This window comes from Chroicocephalus ridibundus, chromosome 7, assembly GCF_963924245.1.
Source record: "Chroicocephalus ridibundus chromosome 7, bChrRid1.1, whole genome shotgun sequence".
Classification (NCBI taxonomy): Eukaryota; Metazoa; Chordata; class Aves; order Charadriiformes; family Laridae; genus Chroicocephalus; species Chroicocephalus ridibundus.
In genome coordinates, this window is record NC_086290.1 from 53,241,682 (window position 1) to 53,260,934 (window position 19,253).

At 39.9% G+C, this 19,253-nt stretch overlaps 1 protein-coding gene across 1 annotated transcript; it reads right to left on the minus strand.

The window, feature by feature from the left end:
* On the minus strand, window positions 1-18,675 carry GDPD1 (glycerophosphodiester phosphodiesterase domain containing 1). Its single transcript, XM_063341683.1, has 10 exons — window positions 18,471-18,675; window positions 13,872-13,914; window positions 9,549-9,684; window positions 8,818-8,863; window positions 7,354-7,472; window positions 6,619-6,708; window positions 5,426-5,559; window positions 4,796-4,855; window positions 3,877-3,928; window positions 1-3,327 (listed from the first exon to the last, which is right to left on the minus strand). The coding sequence occupies exons 1-10, from the start codon at window positions 18,604-18,606 to the stop codon at window positions 3,205-3,207; spliced, it is 939 nt and encodes a 312-aa protein (XP_063197753.1). The 5' UTR covers window positions 18,607-18,675; the 3' UTR covers window positions 1-3,204.
* Between the last annotated feature and the right edge of the window lie 578 nt (window positions 18,676-19,253).

Consider the following 19,253-nt stretch of genomic DNA (forward strand, 5'->3'; position numbering starts at 1 on the left):
ATGTTTTAATGTGTCACATTTCAAGAGCATCAATCTTTCTTTACAAGAAAAGAAAAATCACTTCATAGACTTGGAGCTGGAGAGGTCCACAAGACTTCCTGCAAATTAAAAGTGCATGAAATACATGCAGCATCCTTCATACATAAAATATTTTGCAATTGGGTCGAGAACACAGTAAGTGTTAAACAATACTTAGAGCTAAAAGTACCTGAAAAGAATCTCACCTTGGAGAGAGAGATTAACTGAACATCCTCCTGGACAGCTGTGCAAATGCTCAACAAATGCTTTTCTGTACAAGTGGTTTAAAAATCACACAGCAAGTTCTGGAATATTCAAAACAGTGATTTGATAAAACAAACATTCTACAGTTACCTCAATTCCATGTTATTTTGTTACAAACAGTTATCATGGCCTAAGCCCTGTGCATTGGTGCTCCGATTCACGGCCTCATCCATGCAACGCTACCTGTCTCAAAACATCGAACTTTAGCTCTTGTACTAAAGCCCAAATGGGTGACTGAACAAATTCAGCAGCTTTTCCAGCTCTGAACCCCATCCCTCCCATATAACTTGACTCAAATTTCAGACAGACTTATTAAAGAGAGGTCATGTATAAACAGCACAGTCAAAAGCTACATCAGACGTAGGAACACGAGTGGTTTAAAAATGCATTGAGCATCTTTGAAAGCAGAAGTTTCCGACACCACTGCTAGAGAGAAAGAGGAAAAAGATTAAAATGAAATTAAAAAATTAAATTTGTCATTTCAATAACTGTGCTTTGTCACTCAATACAGAATAAAGCAAAATAGCTTATTTATGCAGGGATGAGGGAAACTTGAGAGAGAAACTGAATAATCATCTGTCTCTTGAGAGATCAAGTCCAGAAATCAAGACTGGTATTTTAAAGCTTAGCTTTTCCTAGCCTAAAAGTCTTAATGTATAAGTGCTATTTGGTAGTATTGTCTAAAACCAGAATTATATTTGCATCTTAATATTGGTGTCCGTGTTGGAAATTCAATAGGAATAAAATTGAGTTGAAGAAAACCACACTGCATAAAAACTGTCTGGAGCTACACACTGGCTAGTAAACCAAATTAAGACAGAAAGGGTGAAAGTTTTTCATTTACCTACTGAGCTGCATCTGGAGCCTATTCTATAACTATTTTGTGACTACTGGAAAGCAGGCAGGACTATGAATAGCCTAATTATTAGCAGTTATCTGGTCTAAAAGGGAAACAAGAAGCTTAGCACATAATAAATATCTTCATCCTTTTTCCTATGAACAGTTAGGAAGTTACATTTCCCTCTCTTCCATTCAACAAGCAACAAGCCTGATTAAGAGGAAATTGAATTTACAGCCATCTTAACCAGGCAGATATTTGGAAGGACACCATTAACTCATTTGCTACCATCATCACAAGTTCACTTAAAGAGTAAATGCAGTAGTTTCTTCCACTTCATCCACGTGGAAATATTCCTCAGAAAGGAATTACGATGCACAAATGAATATTATCCATCCAGACGGACTTGACATTATAACGCTGACAGCCTACTGACAGACATAATGAAATAGCAAAGATGCTCTGCAATTAGAAGTATGGCACAGCAGCCAATGGAGTGACACAAGAGCCCTTCCAAATCTGAGCTAGCAAGGGAAAAAAATTACTTACAAGTTTTTGTAGCAGTGAGTATACCTTGCAGTACATATACTCTTGCATCTGGCTACTATATTTATTATTAAGATTTATGATTTTCACATAAAGTTCCTTAAAGAAGTAAATACTATCACTAAACAATAGTTTTGTTACAGCAGTATCTGATGATTAGATGACTGAGCTTTATACATGTAATTTTGTATAATTGAGCTACAGTAATCAAATTCCTTCTGAAAACCCCATACCACTAACGTGACAACACCAAAGCACACAGGCACTGCAGGCTCAAATCTGTTTGACACACATGTAACACCTGTTCACAATGACAGAACAGCATGTGAGCTTCCAGAAATACATTCTTATCTGACCCCATGCCACACTTGGGGTTTCCTGGCTTTTGCCAGTAAAGTTACTTCCATGTCCATGCACATAAACTTAATGAATATTGAATATACTTTTGTGGAGAGGAAAGACTAAAATTTACACACATCCTAGACTGACATTTGCTCCTTTTAGAAGTATGCATATAAATCTGCTTCGGGTGAATCCATTTAATACGAACATTTTAATTTGTTCCTGAAACCCCTGACCAAATTTAATCTTTTTTGGTCCCTCACCCTAAAAACAACTTTCCATTCACCAAGCCAACAGATGTTAGAACTAGAAACGTGCAAAAACATTGGCTTCCTTTGTGAAAAGACTATTTCAAAGGAAGTGTAATCTGCAGAAAGTGCAATCTTCCTTTCTGGAAAGCTAGCTACTGCTGTGCCATGCTGGCCTGATAGGCAGGTCAGAACCAGAGGCAAACCTAGACCCTTGCAGTGGAACTCAGTGTCAAACCCAGAACCTGGCTTAAATGCTGTATTTAGGCCTTGACCAGTAAGTCACAGTATTGCCATCACATCAGAAAGGGGTCTAAATACAGTTGCAACTCAAGCTCAACATTCTTATCACTGGAGTAATGGAGTAAATCTATACTGACCAAGTGAGTTAATTTGATAAAAACGTGACCGCCTTTATTGACTACACTTCACAGGCTAAACTATCTGGCTAGCCACAGATTCTGCTTTCTGTTTCTCCTGTGCGTTGCTTTTCTTTTTTGTCCTACAAGTTGTCTGAAAACTGAAAGCAACACAAGAAATGCATACACACAGGGTACCCTTTCAAAAATTCTTTAGTTTCTGCCCACTAGAGTACAACTGGAATAACTGACATGTCTTGACATCTGCTTAGGAACACTTGTGACAAGTAAAATAACGCTTGTTATCTACAGGTATCCTATCCAGCAACTTCCTTTCTAGTCATTGCTACTTGTGAAGTGCGCCGTTGCTAAATGAGCTATTTACAAATGTAAACTATGTAATTAAAGTTTTAAAATAAATAGACAACCTTTACATTAGGTAGCAACTTGACAACAAGGTAAGAGATCATCGAATTACATCTTTCAAAGAATGGTCTGTGTATGCTGCTCTCTTTTTCTTAACTTTTTTTTATGAAGAAAATCCTTGGCTCGCAAGCTATTCTGCAAGCACTTCCTTGGGTTTCTTCCTTTACGCTGGATAATTGTGTAAAAACTCCTTAAGTTTTGTTGGATAGTCTGTCATCACTCCAGTTGCTCCCAGATCAAATGCCCTCTTGTATTCTTGTTCTTCATTCAGTACCCAAATATACACCTGTAAGATGAGATAGAAAGACAATTATTACAGGAAATACTCAGATTTTTAAGCAAGGTGACTTTTGACCTAAATTTGTTCATGCGAGAGAGATTATGCTGCATATATTTAAAATGATAAATGATTACACTCTGATGCCAAAGACCTGCACACAAACATACCCAACTTCTTCCTCCTCACCCTCCAAAAGGGGGCATTTTCTAGAGGTGACTCCAACTCCATTTCTTTACCTGAGACTTCAGGTATTTCCAGAAATCAAAATATTACTTTGTGAAAAGCCCAAAACAGCTAAGCAGTTTAGCAGATTTTGTAGGCTTAAGTTTGAAGTGAGGGGAAAAAAAAAAATCTTAAAGGGATTTAAAGTAAAAGAGTTTTTTCCAGGTATACAATTCTTCCTTAGCAACTACAGAACTGCAAATATAACAGCATAAGCTAGCAACATGATAGATGATGTTGTGGAGAACATGAATCCACCTTAAGGCCATATCTGGCTGGTTCAAATCCTCACTAGGTTAAAGGTACATTTACTTCAGCTTTGCCACGCTGTACCTGAATGCCCCGAGCAGTGAGGTGGTCAAAAAGTGCTTTCCGCATTAGCAAGCTGCAGAAAGGAGAACAATATTATTTAGGAACTTGAAGTATACATGAAATTTTCAGTGTTGATGTTCTATACTAAGTTTTCCATAGAGCATTTAGATTCTTTTTTTTTTCCACAAGAAAGTGATTAGAAACCTAATTATAAAAACCTTTTAGTTCAAGCAACTCAAGACTGGTTAACACAGATACTCAGAAATTTGTATTAGCGGTGGATATTTGTATCAACTCTTCTAAAGATCAAATCCAGCCGACTCCTCCTTCACCGCACAGGTACCTGTACCATGTCCGATGAATCAATCCCTTTGCTTTCAGAAGAGATTTTATCCTTCACGCCAGAAGATATGAAAACTCTACTGGCCACTCAAGAAATCAAACTAGCAGATGTCAGGCACAAAAGCAAGAGCCAGAAGACACAGCAATCACGTTCAACCTCTGAAAGCCTATGACTAAGTTGCCTCTGAAGCACAGATACTCTTAAAAAGCAGTGTGTTCCATATATGCCAAACAGTATCTCCTCTGACAACATTATGAAACAGTCACAATCCCATGAAACGAGAAAGCTGCATTCTGAATCTACTTGCATGCTAATTAACAGAACACACTTAACGACAGAAACTAAATAGACTAAATTGGAATAATGCCCACTGTTACTGCACCTCAGTATGTTTCAGTGTATGAAAAATAAAAGCATACAGGAACACCTACATAAGGTTTGAATATGATTTATGCTGCGGAGATAAAAGAGCTAGAGGGAACTGAAAAAAATTACAGCATAATAAGTAGCTATAGCAATACCTAGTCTTAGTTGCTTGAGCCAATTGTTATATATAGGCAAAATATAAATAAAAATTTAATAATATTAAAATCTTACGTATCAGCTAGCCAGATAATAAATTTCTGGCTTCTTGTAATCTTCTGAGGTTCTTTCAGCCTGTTGAGGAAGAGGAGACAAAAAATTACCAGAGCAGAGATTAAAATGTTACTTGAGATGTTCCTGCAAATGGAACTTGAAGAATTAATCTTGCAGTTTCTCAAATTAGTGCAGTAATTTCACTAAGACTGTGACTTAGAATTGGGTTACACAAGCGAAATGTGCTACATTTAAGAGAAGCAGCAGAGATCTCCCTCAAGAAAGAGGGAGGAAAGGGCAAGAATTAGTTATTTGTACAACACTGCTACATGTTACTATCTCAACGGCATCGGCACAAGCTACATTGCAAAGGCAGCTGCATGAAGACAGTATTTACAGGAGACACTGTAAACAGGAAACATTGATATACACAGGCAGTAACAACTGAGTAACTCAGAACTGCTAGAGACAGGTTAAACACAGAGGAGCAGATCTGCACAGCTTTCCCTTAGGAACATACAGAAGTGCCTAAACTAACAAAACAGTATCCTCAGCCCAAGGATAGCAACTAAACCATGCTCAAGCTGGCATTATCATTCACTTGCTTTGCTACCATTGCAGCGCAGCACCCACTGATGGGCTCTCACTCACTTGAGGATGATTGAAGGCATAGGAATTTCCAAGAATTCTTCCTTGAAAGGAATGAATGGCAGCAGACCGGTATAGAACAGGCCAAGGAGCAGGAGGACACGTTGCAAACAGAAGATGATGGGAATGTCAGCATTCTGCAGGAACCAGGAAAGACAGACTCTAAATTATCTTGGTAGATTATTGAGACTGTCGCAATTAAATTTACTCATCAATGCATGTTTAAAGTTTAGCACTTGCACCTAAAGATTAGGCTGCCAACTCTTCATTATATGCCTGCACTGAATTTAAATTACTCTTTCTGGTAGCTTGTAATCCAAGCAAAAGTTTAAGGGGCATTGGGACCTGAAAAGGTAAAGTTTCATTAGTCGCAGTAATGCTTTTGTTACCTGCCTTCATCATCTTTCCAGACTGCATCACACTATGCAGCATTTTCTCTTAGACTAGTATTACTGCAAAGAACAAGCTGTGCTTTAGCACAGGATTTGTTACAGTTTGCTATCACGTGAACTCACTTCACAACATATTTTTGAAGATGCTGTTTATGCACCAAAATATTCAGGCATTGATGCTGCGAAAATGAACAAATGTAACTGCTGTTCAGGTAGGAAACAGGGCATTGTCCTACACAGATAAATCCGAACAGTATCTGTACTCTCACCTAGATCAGTTTCACTCAGGTGCGTAACTCCTTCGGACTAAGCACAATTTTCATTTAATTCTAAATTGTACAATTCGTCAGCACAAAAAGGAATAGAATCTATAGCTGTAAAATAGCTTCATATTAATATAAGTGTGTGTCAACTAGTGGCCACATCCATTATTTTCATAAAAAGAAACACATAATAAGCAATCCTTAGAAAAATTGCTTTTGTACCACATGAATGATGCGCAAAACAGGCTCTAAGAGTTCCTGGCATACAATCATAACACCTTATATTTTATAGAACAAGAATAAAGCATGATGAAGGTTAGTTCCTCAAGTATTTTATTGTAGAGTACATGGGGGTTAACTGTGCTTGTTTTACTGTAACAGTGCAGTAAGCAGAATACAATCTAAGTGCAAAATTTCCCATCACATCTGACAGTCTGGCAGAGCTGACCAGATCTTGATTTACAGGATGCTTTTCTGTAAATTTTGTCGCCACACAGTAGCAAGCAGGCAAGAACAAAGCTTAGCTTGGACCCATTCTTACCTCCTTAAGACACTTTGATACAACCTCATAATTTGCATTCCCCCATACTGTCAAATGCTCTCGCTTATACTGACTCACCAGCTCTGAAACCTGCAATATAAAAAAGCAGAACACTATCATGTATTCATTGAAAATTATGTGCAGCATTATATAACTGGAACTCCACTCGCTACTTTTCAACTATCTAAGCTGTTAGAGAGAAGATAGTTCTTCTATACGGTCTCACAACTCGTGCTGTGCTTGTGCTGCTTTGACTGAGAAGAATCAGGTGTTTGGGTCAACAGATAAAAGGAAAGACCATTATACCTACAAAAACTCTACATAAATTAAGAAAACTAAATGGCAAAATAGTATCAGATGGAAAGCAGATTTCCTGGTCTGTGACGAACACTTATGCTGATATCATGTTTTTATGCTGCTTTGGTAGGCAACAGTCTGTAAGAAGACCCTTCATATGAAGTACAAACCAAACACGTCTCTAGCAGCGTAGCATCAGTTTCATGTCAAGACGAAGGGTCAGTAAAGAGCTGTTTGCTGTATATCTTGACAAGATCATTTCTCTGTCTTCTGTATTACCTCATACATGGAGCAAGATCTAACACGTGACGGATGAAGCGGTCCAAGAACACATATTTTAGTGTCACAGACTGATAGCAACTCCAAGAACCTTTTCTTTTGGAATTTCAACATCACTACGTGACATTCAGTCTCAGCTCAGCACAGATTTTCACGTACCTTTTTGATCAACACGTTGTTGTTCACTTTGATGTCAATGTTGACAGGAGTTTGTGGAAACGCCTCAAACACCTCTTTCAGGAGTGGAATACGGTTGTCTTTTCCCTCGCAGTGACATTCTGGGGAAACAAGAACATTGACACTGCTGTGACCATTTTTAATAAACTGCAGTGAGATGTCAGAGCACTTGTTACCTTAAAATTGAAAAGAATATATAATTCCCAGAATTAACAATTTTTTTAACTGAAAATAATAAAAAAAAAGTAAAAATTGCTTAATTCGGATAGTTGTAATTAATTATGACAAGCTCACTTCCATAATGAAAATGCCCTAAGCATATTGCACGTTTTGCTTTCAACTTCATAAATTCAGACGTTATTTAGCAACAGTAGGAGTGCAGGCATCGTTAAAATCCCAAAATAGCAAACACAGGCTCAGTTACCACATACCAACTGCGATGAGATTAATATGAAATGAAACCAAATGAGAAAACCTTTTCCTTCTAGGAAGATTTACTGGAGAAGCATAATGAGTAAAGGGAACATAAAGCAAACTCCCCAAATTTTATTGTCTGAAACTGCTTGTGGCTCTAAGGAATTAACTGAAGGCTCTTGCCATCTCTTTGTATTATTGTACATAAACAAAATTTGTATTATTGTACATAAGCAAAGGATATATACGTGTGAAAATAACACGTCATGGACCTCCTCTCGATGCATTTTAAGTATTTTGCAATTCTGAAAAGAAAAGTTTAACACAACATTTGCTTGCTGGGCAATTCAAATATGGAAAGGCTACACAAGATAACCACAAAGCCCCTCGAGCAAACACACCTGATATAATCTCCAGTAGCCTTTTCCAGGTAGAAGAGCTCTTAGTATGCGTTATGCAAATCACAGTCCCATAAACCACAGCTTTCACAAGTAAACAGGTTAGTCTTTTTCTAGGCTTTCCTCTCTTGCAGCAATATTGGTACTGAACTTTAAGTCATACATACAGTAACTACTACTCTTTCCATTCACCCATCTGAAAATGTCTATATTATCTGACACCTTGTAGTACTTCAAGCCGAGTACACCAGCACAACGGCTTCTGACTTGTAAAGAAACTCTCCTCTGCCTTCTCTTTGTTTTTGGAACACCAAATTTTCAATCAGCACCTTCTGAAGATCTCACAAGGGAACTGGAAAGTAGCAGCTGCAAGAAGCAGACAAGGAAACAATGGCAATGTTTACCTGGGAAAGATACCTTACATCTTAAACTTAGTCACTGCCAACTGGTATGTAAAAAACCCATATTTTGGCTTCTAAAGCTAGAATTATATTTTCCTTTTAAAACTTCTCTTATCATGATATGGACAGAAGCAACTCCACTTTTCTACTCTTCGTCAAAATAAAAAATTGCCACACTACAATAATGGAAAATTAGTTACTGTAAATTGAAACAGCAAAAGACAAAACCTTACCTTTCTGGAATGTGACATCCAACTTGCAGAGATATGGTGGAAGTTCCTTAAAAATAAAGGGAAATGGAACGCTAACTCAAATGCAGGGACATAATCACGACTTTTCTCGAAAAAGACAAAAAAATATAATTCATAAGCCATGTAAATTATCTTTGAAGACAAAAATCATATTTTTTTTAAACCTTCTTGCACAAAATGTGACTTAGAAGCATCGTATTCATTATTACTTGAACTATTTGGCATTCTTAGACTTGTGTTACCTGTAGCTGAGTAAGGCAAAATGTTTCCAGATGCCTGTCTGAAAATTCTGAGAATTCCACTTAAATACCAGATGGAAAGACAGTTCTGTAAACCAGGCTTTTAAAACTGTCAATGCGGGTGGGATTCATCTACCGGTTTTCCCATTAAAAAGCCGGTCATACGAGAAGGAGCTTGTTGACGAAGCTTCCTTTGTCACCAGTATGGCAACACAGGCCCACCTCCAGAAAGCTTTTCATCCAACCTACTACTGGATTGGTTAATCACCCTCTGGAAATGTGCCGGTTTTTCTCCTTTGACTACACAGGGAGCCTAGTTAACTTTCTTTTTTCAGTAAGACAAGATGAATCCCTTCCTTAGATTTTGGATACTAGACATGCACACACACACACACCCCCTTCCTGCCCACCCCAGCCACTCTACAAACACGTTTTTAAACATCATCTAGCACTAACATTTATTCTTCAACTTACAGAGTATTTGAGGTCGGATATGTTGACATCAACTCCTGTTGATCTCTTCAGGTTCTCATCATGGGACACAACCACTTGCTCATCTTTCGTCAGGTGACAATCTAGCTCCAACATGTCTGTTCCTATATTAACCGCACTGCAAGCAAAGAAGTCTGCCTTCAACCACACATGTATTTCATACAGGTCCAAACCTAACACATACATGTTATTCAATTAAACTAATCTCAGTGGGGGTACTTTAGATGCTTTAAGATGCAATGAATCCTCACAATCTTGCTGCAAAGCGAGAAGCAAGTAAGTCTGTTGCAGTGGGAAAGCTGATGCAAGAATAAACAGCATATCACAAATCAGAGATGGGATTTGAACTCAGGAGCTTTGGCTCCGTCTGCCATACAAATCAAGCAGCACACCCGCTGACTGCAGCCTACCACCTCAGGATTGAGAAACCCACTTCTAAAGTATTGTTTCAGAATTTTGAGCGTGATGTTTATGAGTATCAGCACCTTTACCACTGGAAGAAGCGAGCTCTTTTGAAAAAAGTAATCAATTTTGTGGTAAGCATAAACAACAAATGACAGAGCCCTTTTGAATTTGATTTAAGTTACTCAGGAATGGATCAATCAGGAAATTAGCATTGGGGCTTTCAGGCTTTTGGCTAGCAAAACTACACCTAAAAAAATTATTTTAATGAAAAAATTTTAATTTAAAAAAAATAAACCACTAAAACACCCAGTCATATTTTTCAAAGAAAAATAGCTATTCCTGTTCCAATCTGCTGCTTTGAAAAGTTCTAATGCAATCCTAAATCCACTCTATAGAAGCTTAGCTCACAGGAGGAATAGTAAAAGAAAGCAGAAAGTAGGATTAATACTGATGCAAAATGAGACAAGAAACCTCAAACCAAACCACAAAAACTAAGCTTTACTCCAACAAGAACTGAATTGCCCATTTCACTAGGAAAGATGCTCAGAAGGTATCATTCCAGCAGACAGCTAGAAGTCCCAGCGTGAAGCCTGAACTGAAGCAAAACACTGCACTGTTCTTTTTATCCACCTACAAAAAAAACTAGAAGATCTGTGAGTACAGTCTATACCGGACACAAAGCTCTGCGACTTCAGTAACAGCCTTTTCCTTAAGAAAAGTGCTTTATTGACTGCTGAAGTACAGACATGCCGTAAACATTCACAAAGGCAATAACAAATCAAAACAAAAGAACATACTCCCATAAGCGTTTAACACAATTTCTGGTCCAGCTGGGATAATGGTCAAGAAGGGGGTTGTCAAATTAAAACCAATTTCTTAACTGTGTTCCAGTGCCACCAATTAAGAATTAGGAGAGGAACAAAATCCTATTACACATGGAAGATACACAGCCTGTTCTGGGTAATTTTCTCTCCTGAGGAAAAGCATCTCCAAATATGCTACAAGAGATTTGCCAAATCTGTAGAAGACGTTCCATCTAGTACCACGTATTATCATTTAACCAGCATAATGTATCACAAATATTACTGCTTAAGAAATTCAGGACTGATGCTGCACAGAAAAAGGAGAACAACAACTTGCCTTGTTAACAAATTTGAGAACCTGCCAGGCTCTTACTAACAGCTTGCTGCTAAATAAGCTTCCTTAAAGAGCTGAGTTTTTTCAGCTGGAAATCAGGTTTTTTCTGCAGCTCTGTAGTAACACATCAAATCTACATCACTCCAGAGAAGACTCCAGATGTTCTCCAGATTCAGAAGTATATGTTGGATTCAGATCCAACTGCTCCAAAACTCAAGTTGTGAAGCAGGCTCACATTTGCAAATTAGGCTGATAGAGCTCTGCTTGTGTTTAACTCCAACTGTTTTCAAGTAAAATGACACACCAGGAAATACATAAGAAAAGCCTCACCTTGGAAACTAAATTCCATTAGGCAAGGCCTAATGTAGCACAATATTTAGAGTTTATAAATTCTAAGTTGATCACATACTTTTATTATGGTAACTACAGTGTTTAAAGCTTTCTCTCTAAACAAAGTATGTTCATAAAAGAAAAGGAAATACAATGAGAAATTACTTGGTGAGTTTATTTAGCAGCTTCCTGTCAAGACAATGCTAAAGTACATGGCTGTATTAGGGGCTATTAAACTGGTAATTAAATTCTTACGACATCTTTTATGCCAGATCCCCAAGTACTTTAAGACATTACAAGTGCCTCTTTTAACTTAAAATCAGTTATTTTAAAATCTAAAACCACCACAGAATCATGTAATACAGTGTAACATGACTACAGCCCAAAAAAATCTATTAGGCATTTTACCATGCAAAACCAAAAAACCACTGTCTTTGGTACAAAAAGGTTATAATTGCTTTCCAGAATATTTGTAGATTAAGCTAGTATAGAACTTGAAATTACCAATAAGGCCTCCTCCCCCCATACACTTTGTTTATGTATTATGATACTAATTTCTTCATTATCATGCAATAGCATTAAACATTCACCAATCACTGTTAAAGCAGAAATAAAACTATTTGCTTGTCAACACTTAGGTTACCGTCAACAAGGCAAAAAGCCCAGCGGGTGGGTCTTACGCTGCAGACAAGCAATCTCTTTTGGATTCAATTACATCAATGGTCAGATACGCCTGCTTGTCCAAACCTGCAAAAACAGTTCTTGCAGGCACGCCCTATTTGGCTTCATGCAAAATCTGATGGGTTATAAATTGATTAATTCATACCAGCCGTCTGAGCCAATCCAGATAATTTTTCACCATGCAGATCACCAATTTTCTACCCAACTCCCTTTGCTTGCTTACCAGTGGAGATGGGAATGAGCGAATGGGAAGGACAAAGCCTTTATCCCTCCACTGAGGAAGCCAGAACGCTTTCTACTGCCTAACACAAGGGAGTCGCTCTGACTCTGCTTTCTGCAGAAGTAATATGCCTCTATTATTCAGCCAAGACGATCTCAAAACAAGTAACTGAACTTTGCTACTGGCAGTTGACATGAGTTCAAAAAGTGGACCTCAGCACATTTGTTACGCTATAGTCATAAAATAATTAAAATGGTCAGAAGAGAAACAGACAAATGTCTGAATTATCACAAAACACGATTTGACTCCTAGCACAGTCCTTATTATAAGTACTACAGCTTACTTCTGGAAATAAAAATAGGTTACGGCATAACTTTCTAAGAGCCCTATACATACAAAACCAGTATGATACTAAATGAGAATTAAGAAATGGTTAAAAAAAAAAGAAGCACTTCCCAGAAACTGTGGTAACAGACTTGAAAAAAAGGCAGGCCAGCAGGAAAAAAAACCACAAAAGTATGCTAAGCTTCCATGGAGATAGAAAATACTGCAGTACTTTCAATAGCACTGTTTGGTTGGGAAAGCTGGCGCTCCTCAGCCTGCAAGGAAATGTGCAAACTGATGAGGCTACTTAGCACAAAGCAAATTAAAAAAACCAAACAAAACAAAGAGAAGCCTGCATAATTTGGTCACTGCTCATTGGCAGCTGGAGGTTTAGATATGCTTCTTTTTCAAATGCCTTTGAGAACCTTGTTAGAATTCACTACTTAAATGCTGGAGGCTTAAAAGGCTTTCCAGTACCAACTCAATTTTAAACCCCTAGGTAAGAGGCTTTCACACACCGGGCAAATGAAGTATGTGTATGAAGGGAAAAAACATAACACAAACATTTTTAATAGCTTTACAGATGGTGTATTAAAAGTCAGTTAACATTAGGATTTTAGTCACAATAATTCTAGGAGACAAATTATTAAATTTCTATATAGAGGAGGGATCTGAATACTGTGAAACTGTGGAATATCTAAGAGAATTGCTTACAGCCATAATAGCAGTCAACAGATTCAGACTTGCTCAAATCCAGCTTTGTATACTAGCACTTAGGCTATGATCTGAAATACTTCTGAGAAACAACAATGTATCTAGAAAAAAGTGTATGGTATTAGCTTTGAAAAATAGCTTTATAGTGATAAATAAATTAAGGGAAGCAATCACCATTAAACATGGAAGCAGTATTGTTTCATGTTTTATTAGCTAGCAGAGGAGGAATTGGGTCACGGGAGTTTTATTTCCAATTGCCAGTCCACCGTGTCATTGTGTGCAAATCATAGTTTGTAGTATCCCAGTTCCTCCTTGTTTAAATTGGAGTCATGTTTAGCAATCCACAGAAGTCATCCAAAGGAGAGATGACTTTCAGAAATAGGCCACTGTACCCCAAAGAACTGATGGAAGTCCTATCTTTCTTGATTGCTTCACTCACTGAAGACAATGAGAAAACCGCTGCTTTAGGCATTGTTAGTTCCATTTGTACTCACTGGTGAAAGGCTGCCATTGTGTTTTCCAGGTTCTCTCCAGCACCTAAAAATGTTAAAAAGGATTAAAAAAATTACATATTTGGAGGAAATATTTGGAGGAATGAGTATGAAGCCAGAGTCAGAAATCCCTGTTGCCGCTAACCTACTAGGGAGACCCAAGAGACAGAACTTTCTCAAGGTAAAACAATTAAAAAGAAAAAAAGAAGACTGTTATCTTGGATTTGTATAATGCTTTGAATATACAAAACAGTGTTTATTTTACTGGAGTTTGGGAGCCCTGTTTTTCCCTAAAGGCATTGTATTTGGCTATGACAATATGCTCCACAGGCACAGGACAGTACATGCAAAAAGTCTTCTTCAGAATTAGTGGGAGGAGTAGCAAGAGCAAAGGTAACTGGGGGGACGGGGAGGGAGGAGGATGACACCAATCAAGAAAAAAAGCACTGAAGCTGATATTCCCTAAACGCATAACCCAGTTGATGCTCAAAGAGGTGACAACCTCTTTTTTCAGTGCAAGGATACTCCCCGAAACAGCACAGATCTGTCAATAAAGGTTTCCGCTGCTGGCAAAGGGAGGTCTCATACACAAGGAACGAAACACGCATCAACCCCAGCTAAGAAATGAAAGGACAAGCAAATTAAATTTTCCTCTCAGGCAGGAGTAAACTCTGCAACTCTTAAGCCACCATTCTCTACATAAAAATCTTTGAAAATCAGCCTGGTTAGGGACTGTAAAGGTTGTGCCTTCTCTCTCCTTCAGAAAATATGCACTGTTATACACTGAAAAACAAAACAACTTCAGGAAGATACACGTACTGATGAGGATATCTATGCAAATTTTAAGTACTCTTTGACAGTGATGAATGACAGACTTTGTAAACAACAATTATAAAAGCTTCAACTAAGGCCTTGCCTATTAACCAGACCTTACCAGTACATACTTACCTAAGTCTGTGTTTAATTACTTAATTAAAGCAACGCAATTCCATGCACGCGCAACTATCAATTTAAAGTTGTTGGTATCAGGGTAGCTTGCATTGCTTAGTTTACAAAATGAAAGAGACTTAACTGACTTAGAATCATGATGACAAAATCTGCGCAGTTTAACATAACTCAATACGGTAAGTCCACAGCAGCTTCTGTGATTAAACATTCGCCAATATTTTGTGGAATTTGATTGCAGAACTAGGAACAGGCTGAGTGACCAGAGTAACTGAGGGCTAGAGGAGAGCATGAGAATCTCATCATATACTTCTGATGATTGCCTAACAGATGGAAAAACCTGCATAGGACCTGGATGATTAGTTATAAGTTAGCTGCAATAAAAATTGAGGCTTTAGATAACTTATCAGCTCTGATAATACAGCCCATACATCCTGAACGGCAAGAGAGGAGGAAAAAACTGAGTCAATCTTCAAATTGTGAATAAACCAAGAGTATCCTAACATTCCTGGGCAGAAATTTCCAGAAATAAGCCTTTAAGTGACTGATGTAACAAGTCACATGTTAGGGAGGTAGGTATGGCAAGTCAAACCATCTGGCAACAAAACGCCTGACTTGTAGTTTTTGGGGGAAATTAAGAAAAAAGTTGAGATAGCAGCTGAAAGAGGAACTCGAAATCAGCAATGTGGCTTTCACAAACCACACTCAGAAAAGGGAACTAAGACAAGCAAGTAATTTGATGTACTAAATCATTCTCCCTTCTTAAAAATGAAAAGGCTGGCCTGACTGAAGGGCTTCTGACATTTTATTTACTTAAATGCACCTCCAGATTCACGTGTTGTCCATTTGCATTGTGAACTACATGCATTTCCCGCACAGAAATCACCTTCCCCAGCATACTTTAGCCTCCTGTGAGAAAAGGTAATGACAACCAAACATCATGATTGCACATTCTAACTTTGAAAGCACCGCCATGGGACAAGAGGGAGTCAATGTCAAGCACTGGCTCAAGGAGATGACTCTTAGAAGTTCTATCGTTTTGGGTTTTCCCCTGCAATATAAGCAAAGAAGCCCATTAGGAAGAGTTTTGCCAGCAGGTCAAGGGAGGTGATTGTTCCCATCTACTCAGCACTGCTGAAGCCCCATCTGGAGTGCCATGTCCAGTTCTGGACTCCAAAGTACAAGACAGGCATGGATCTACTGCGACAAGTCTAAAGAAGGGCTGTGAAAATTAAGGGATGAGAGATTCTTGCATACAACGAGAGGCTGGAGGCTGAGGGTGCTAGAATTGTTTAGCCTGGAGAAGAGAGGATTGGGAGGATCTTACCAACGTGTATAAATACCAGATGGGAAGGAGTATAGAAGACTGAGCCAGACTCTTCTCAGTGGTGCCCAGGGAAAGGACAAGAGGCAATGGGAACAACTGGAAATGCATGAAATTCAGTTTATAAACATATGAAAAAAACAAACACCTTTTTTTTTTTTTGTAAGAATGATCAAACTCTGGAACAGTCTGCCTGGAGAGGTTGCAGAGCCTCCATCCTTGGATGTATGCAAAACCTAATTGGACAAGATCCTGATCAACCTCCTCTAGCTGTGTCTGCTTTGGTCAGATAAGATGACCTCCAGAGGTCCCTTCCAATCTCAACTATTCTGTAACTCTGGAAAAATCATCATGCTACCCTGTCTCAAAGACCTTGCAATTCAGTCCATGCAGGTGGCACGGACAGAGGACTCTAACACAGAATATCAAGACTTAATTATCGATCTCAGAAATGACTGATTTTAAAGTTATGCAAAAGTGAATAAATAAATCGAGGGATGCTTCCACTGATGAGCTATAAACTGAGATAAGAAAATTCTTGCATGAAGAAAGAAGTAAAATCTAAACGCACAGACTTAAAAAACTTCACATGTGAGGCTTCATCTCGGAGAGGAAAAAGCCAAACAAGTTAAGTGTTATCTTGATCCCCAAAGTTAATAGGAGTAATGCAATAGGAAACCTGATGCTGAGTCTAAAGCTACAGCATGACTAAAGCCTGATGAGAATTTAAGTCCCACAGGAATTGAAGTTACAAGGTAAATACTACAGAGAGTAAAGAGTAAGTGATCTTCGGCCTCATGGTACCTGATGAGCAAGAAGCTGACGAGAGGTTAAGGGCTGTACTTCTGCCGTAGGTGTATTTCGCAGTATACAGGCGGACACAGGACAATTTGAAGACTGTGGACTTTGTCTCGTAACGCCTAATGAATAATCCTCCCATTGAGTAAGGCTTTCCTGTTTTTCTAATGGTGCTTAGCGCAACTGGCCAAAACACTCGCATTATAGGCTTCGGGCTGTGTATCTTAACCGAGGTCATTACAAAGAAGTGAGAAGAAAAGAAGATTAAGGAGATCATACCAAGTTCCAACAAAGTCATCTACAAGTTTTTAATAGCTTGCAAATTAACAAACAAACAGGTAACAATCAAAAATGAGATCCTTTGTTTGTTGAATGTAAATACATACGTACCAGGGATTGGCTAACATACACATTCCAAACCAAAAGTACAGCATTTTATGCTATAATTAAGACCATAGTTATAAAGAAACTTGATCTGTCATATAAACTAAATGAAGGAAGTGCGAGTAATAAAAGCTATAACAGATCATCTCTAGTTTTTATGTTGTAATAATTCAAGGCAGTAGTAATAGTTAAGGACCATCGCCTAGAACCGTGATCAGACACTAGATACAACACTGAAAATGGTTTAAACTCAGCATCTGACATATTTCCCAGGGAATTTTGGGAAAAATATTAACTAGAAAACTGACTGACAGTGTTTTCGTTAATTGAATCTGGCAGCAGGGAAAAGAACAGGAAAAATACAGTTTGCTGTATTTTTTTTTTTCCTTCCAACGCTTTGGAAAAGGTAGAAGAAACTTTAAAAACATCTTTTGTCTATTTTAGACAGAAGCAACCAGCCCACCCACAAGGCCCTGGCGCGAGGTGCGTGGAGGAGACAAGGCTCTCCAAACGAGAAGGGTTTTGCCAGGGCACCGAACCATTAACTGTCTGCAGCAGCTCTGGGAGCAGAACAGAGCCGCGGCAAGTGGCGTTTCTGCCGAAACCAGAAGGCAAAGCAAACAGGCAGTCACAGGCAAACAGACTGATCTTTTGTACCCGATCTAAGCAGCAGTCAGCCGCCTCTCTCTCTCATAAGGAAGGGAGATACCACAATGCAGAATTATTAGGAAGGCAAAATATACACGTTTGCGAGGGGAACCATCACGACCCCACGTAAAACAAGCTGATTTTCGTCTGACGCGTTTTGAGTTCAGAGATTAATTCAGCTTTGAAATAAGGCACCGGTCAGCAGGTGGCACCTAAAATTAGGTTGCGGGAGGAAGGTTTAAAGGGAGCCGGCTGCGAACGGCGGGCACGGCCGGGCAGCCCCTCGGCACCCTCCCAGCCCGGGCCTCAGGGGGAGAAGCGTCCCGAGGAAGCAGGGAGGCATCGCTGAGGGGATCCCCCAGCGCCCGGAGCCGGGGAGGGAGGGAAGGAGGGCGGCAGCCCTCAGGGAGCGGCGGGAGGACGCTGCCTTCGCCCGCGTGAGGGGAGAGAGGGCGGGAAGCCGAGCCCCCCCCCACCCCCCCGACCGGCGCCCCCTCACTCACCGCCGCGGTGGGAGATGTGCCGGCAGCGGAAGCGCTGCCGCTTGGGTCGGTGGAGCAGCCCCGGACACTTGAGGAGAAGGGCCGAGGTGAGGACGTATCCGCCCAGCGTGGAGAGCACGTACAGCGTGGCCGACATCCTGCGCCTCTCGCCGGCTAAACCTCGCTCCCCGCCCGGCCTCGCCCGTCCTGTCCCACCTCCCGCCCGGCCCGGCCCGGCCCGCCCCGCAGCCGGCTCCCAGCGAGGCGGCGGCGCTGCGGGAGCCGCTGCCACTGCGGCCGCGCAGCCGCACCGCACCGCCTCCCCTCCGCCCCCGGCCGGGCAGGCGACAGCGCGCAGGCGCGGCGGGACCCCCGCCATTCCCGCCGGGGGCTCGGCCGTGAGGCGCGCTCCCCTCAGAGGGGTTCAGCCTCATCCCTTGCACGTCCATGCATCGTGACAGCTCGCTCCTTTTTTTTTTTTATTGAACAAATTCTGCAAGGGATTTCCAATTAGATGCTTTAATTTCCCATTTCGCTTTCCCCGCTGCCCTGTAGCATGGCCGCACCTCACAGAGACAACTGTTCTCTGAGCTGCTTTTCATTTTATTGATTTCACTTGGCTTGGTAAATCTAAATTCACTAAGGTGTCCTCTTCGCAGACAGCGGGAGGTGTTTCCACACCCAGCTGGTCAGAGGTGCCGGACACCAAACACAAACCAGGTCTCAGCTCTGGTCATGCCGTATAATAATAAACTGTATTCTAACAAACTGGCAAATTAAATTTTGTATGCATGCTAACTAAAA

Bases quoted from the DNA above. Each gene is read 5' to 3' on its own strand.
- GDPD1 (XM_063341683.1), bottom strand. From the start codon at position 18,606: ATGTCGGCCACGCTGTACGTGCTCTCCACGCTGGGCGGATACGTCCTC. The intron at 7,473-8,817 runs GTAAGGTTTTGT...TTGTTTCCCCAG, and splicing joins GGATGTCACATTCCAGAAAG to AATGTCACTGCGAGGGAAAA. The intron at 4,856-5,425 runs GTGAGTGAGAGC...CTTCCTCAACAG, and splicing joins ATGCCTTCAATCATCCTCAA to GCTGAAAGAACCTCAGAAGA.